Source organism: Marmota monax, unplaced genomic scaffold (assembly GCF_021218885.2).
Source record: "Marmota monax isolate L192 unplaced genomic scaffold, Marmota_monax_Labrador192_F-V1.1 WCK01_AAM20220418_F8-fsc00004, whole genome shotgun sequence".
In the NCBI taxonomy this organism is placed as follows: domain Eukaryota; kingdom Metazoa; phylum Chordata; class Mammalia; order Rodentia; family Sciuridae; genus Marmota; species Marmota monax.
In genome coordinates, this window is record NW_026692881.1 from 6,800 (window position 1) to 10,533 (window position 3,734).

The 3,734-nt window shown below is 37.1% G+C and overlaps 1 protein-coding gene across 1 annotated transcript; it reads right to left on the bottom strand.

Moving 5' to 3' along the window:
* Positions 1 to 417: 417 nt before the first annotated feature.
* On the bottom strand, positions 418 to 3,112 carry LOC124096465 (SIN3-HDAC complex-associated factor). The gene has a single exon (XM_058581032.1). It carries the CDS (start codon positions 2,941 to 2,943, stop codon positions 2,278 to 2,280), a length of 666 nt encoding a protein of 221 aa, XP_058437015.1. The 5' UTR covers positions 2,944 to 3,112; the 3' UTR covers positions 418 to 2,277.
* Positions 3,113 to 3,734: the final 622 nt, after the last annotated feature.

Sequence of the window (3,734 nt, forward strand, 5' to 3'; positions counted from 1 at the left end):
AATTTCTCATACTTGGTTGGACATTCCACAGTAGTTTAGCTCAGTGGGAAATTATCAAAGAATACTTAAATCCACAAGAATTCTTATAGCTCAAAGTTAGGGATTGGTTGCCTATTATTATGAATTTAGGATTAGAAACACACACACACACACTTTGATTTCTTGTATGTTAGAGCACAAAGTAATAAAGTATAAAATGCAAAACATCAAACCCTCCCTGTCACTAATTTCCTCTGCTCAATAATTCCAGTTCAGTTCCCACAGCATGGTGGACACTTCCTATTTCCTGTCTACATATTCCCTGTATTTTTAGTATGCATGGAGAAAAAATATAAACATGGTATCAAATAATAAGTATTTTGGTTTTATTTTTTTTTTATTTTCTAATAAGACTAAATTTATTCAGTAACCTAGTAAAAGTTTTGATTATAAGTATCCAACAGTATAAAAAGTACAAAACAGTTCTGTAGATTTCTAATATATTAATACAAAGTGCATGACTACATACAGTACATCCTACAGGCAAAGAAAGGTGGAAGGGGAAAAAGAAGACTGTGGTTGAGGTCTAGTAATAAATAAATAAATACAGAAGTAGAGAGAGATGATCCATATTATAGTATATTCTACCACCAATACTGCAGCCAAAATGTACAAAAAAAAACCATTTCAAAATAACTCAGGAGAATGATAATGGCTGGACTCTTGTAATACACCTCAAAGGCTATGGGAGAGCCAACCCAACTCACTGTGTAGTCTGTGCATATGGTGGCTTGTAGCATGTAGGTATTTCCTCAAAAGGAAGAAATATAAAATAAGTTTTAAAGAACTATAAAACTATAGGGTACCCATAAAAAGTGGCTCACTCCTTACTGTGATGCTATCCAATTTTTATAATCCAGTTTTAAAAATAAGCACTGAGTTATGTTATTACAAGGCAGACAAATATTCCTCCCTCATGTATGGAAAGTTTGAACTGGTGCTATTTTTTTCCTGAATTTTTAGAAAAGAAGCAATAAGAATACTTTGGTTTGGGTTCAATAAGAGGCTTTTAATAAGGATTTTAGAATTAAAAGCTCCAGTTTCAGCATTATCTCAATGTTCAGAAAGACTGACTATAAAAGAAGCCAAACGAACACTAACCCCCCCTTAGCATGAACCCACCTTTCTTCTTAGTAAATTTTACTTTTAAATAGTGAAAAAAAAAAAAAAACCAAAAGCCCAATAGGTTAAAACAAGTCAAACACCTACTCTATGCAGATAGAACCTTCACAAAGGTCAACTGAAGTAATCCAGAGCTAAAACTGAATTGTGAAGATTTCAATGAAGTCACCAGTCATGTAACACAAATAAAGTCAATTATTTACACACTCGGGCAAGCCCGACAAGCAACGTGCCCAAGAAGCATTAACCTTTGTTTTGTGCCATCCTGAAGACTTGCACATAGTTTAACATTTTGAAGAGTGTGTTTTCCACGGTGTGGTAATGCTTTGGTACTATTCATATAAGATCTCATCTATCCCACCTACTCACCTCTTCTCCAAGAGGAGATTTCATTCTGCTTGAAAAGTTTCACATAAATTAAAATCTTTAACAAATATTAATATGAAGGAAGGTGACACAGGATGCAACACATACAGTCAAGCTTCTCTCTATATAATTAGAAATTACTTCCTCCGTCAAGGTATTTGCACCAAAAAGCTCAGTCTGTCCTGCTTAATCATCAGTAGTACAGGTTTGATTCATCATAAAGTTGGAGAGACTCAATTATATCAAAATTATTAACAACTACCTCTAGGGGCAAGACATGTTATTGAGTTATGACAAGTCTACTAACATGAGGGAAAACAAGTGTAGCCAGCCATCTTTAAAAAATGCCCCAACCACTGCTTCTCAATATAGAAAGACTAAAAACTACATATGGTTTATCATACAACAAATCCCATCTGTGTCCCCTGAAATTCCCCTAATTTAATTCATTAGAAGGGGATTATTTAAAAAAAAAAAAGACTTAAAGAGCACTATACAGCAGCATTCAGCTTTCCTATGAAATACTCAGCATCTTAAATATTATGTACACTTCTTTTTTCTTTTAGTAAGCTAGACACTGGCTTCAAAGTTTATGGGACTGGAGGAAAAAATAACCCATTCAAAACTATTCTAGAAAATTGTCTTTTGGCAGAATAGCAGGTATCCAAGTTAAAAATAGTAAGGTCAGTTTGTTGCTTTGTGGTCTTTTCAAAATTTAAATCATTTGTTCCCCTTCTACATAAACCTCAGTCACCACTCCTGAGTGGAGATGGGCAGAGGTTCGGGCCCCTGCTCCTCTGGCTTCTCTGCAGCTGTCTTCTTATTGCTGCAGCAAGGCTTGAATAGATGTGTGTCAATGAGGACTTCTCCAAAACGGCCTTTATAGATAATCCCACAACAAATTTTCTGTCTTTTCCAGTAAGTAAGATCTAAAAAGGAAAAAACTGGTGTTCTATTAGAGCCAGAAGCCATTTCTGTATCTGAGCCGTCATCTGACTGGTTACTATAACAAGGAGATTGAGCTGGGGAGGCACTTGAGGTGGTACTGTGAGCATCAGAATTGTGACGTTTAAATTCCTTCTGCAGTTTACTGATCTGGTTGCTTTTTATCCTGTTTCCAGATAGAGTTTTTACTTTCTTTGGTTTCAAAGTAGTCTTTAGACTAGGTCCTGCTCTTGCGTCTACCACATGATTCCAGTTTTTTTTTGAACCTGCTGGTAACTTCTTCCATCTTTTCACAAGAAGAACACAGGCATTACAGATGTCTCCTGAACGAGTCTCATGCAACCCAAAACAGCTCTGGAAGTCCTTTTCATAACGTTTACTATCAGTGAATCGAGAACTGGAGGACTTAGCTCTGCAAATACAGCAACCTTCTATACTTCGGTACATCTTTGGCTTGTGAAAACCAAACATCTTTTCTTCTGGGCAAAAGCCTTCCCAAAACTGCCGATCCACGCGCAATAGCGTCCCCGAGGTGCGGAGTGCACACCAGGCCAAACCCCTCCAAGCGCTCCCTCCTCAACTGCCTTGTCTAGAAAGATTGTCTCCTGCAGTTCTGCAGTTGCTACCGCCGGACGGGAAGGTGTAGATTCCTCTTTCCCTCTCAGTATTTTGGTTTTAAATTCATGTCTACATGAGTGCTAGCATCGAACCTTGGGAGATCACTAAAAATTTGGAAAAAGTTTAGGAAAATGAGTACACATAAATCTACTTTATTCCATGTAGGAGTTACAAAGGATCCTGTGGATGGACATAACATTATTTATGCAGACAGTGCCCTATTCATGTTTCTTTTTTCCCCCCAATATAAAACATGCTTCATGAACATACATCTTTTTAACAGTTGCATGTATTTATTTATTTAGGTACTGGGGATTAAACCCAGAGACATTCCACCATTGAGCTATATCCCCAGGCCTTTTCAAGTTTTTATTTTGAGACAGGAGCTCACTAAGTTGCAGAGTTGTCTGCCCCTGAACTTGTAATCCCTTGCCCCAACCTCTGGAATACTTGAGATTACCAGCATGTGTCACAGTGCCTGGCTTCCTACATTTTAATAGCAAATTTATAAAAACAGCACAGAAGATGGACAGTATTAAAAACCTGCACTAGCATGTGGGACAACTCAGAACGGCATAGTGAGGGAAATCCACTGTATGATCACAATTCTACAAATGACATTTAGTGGCTGTCAGTAAGAAGTT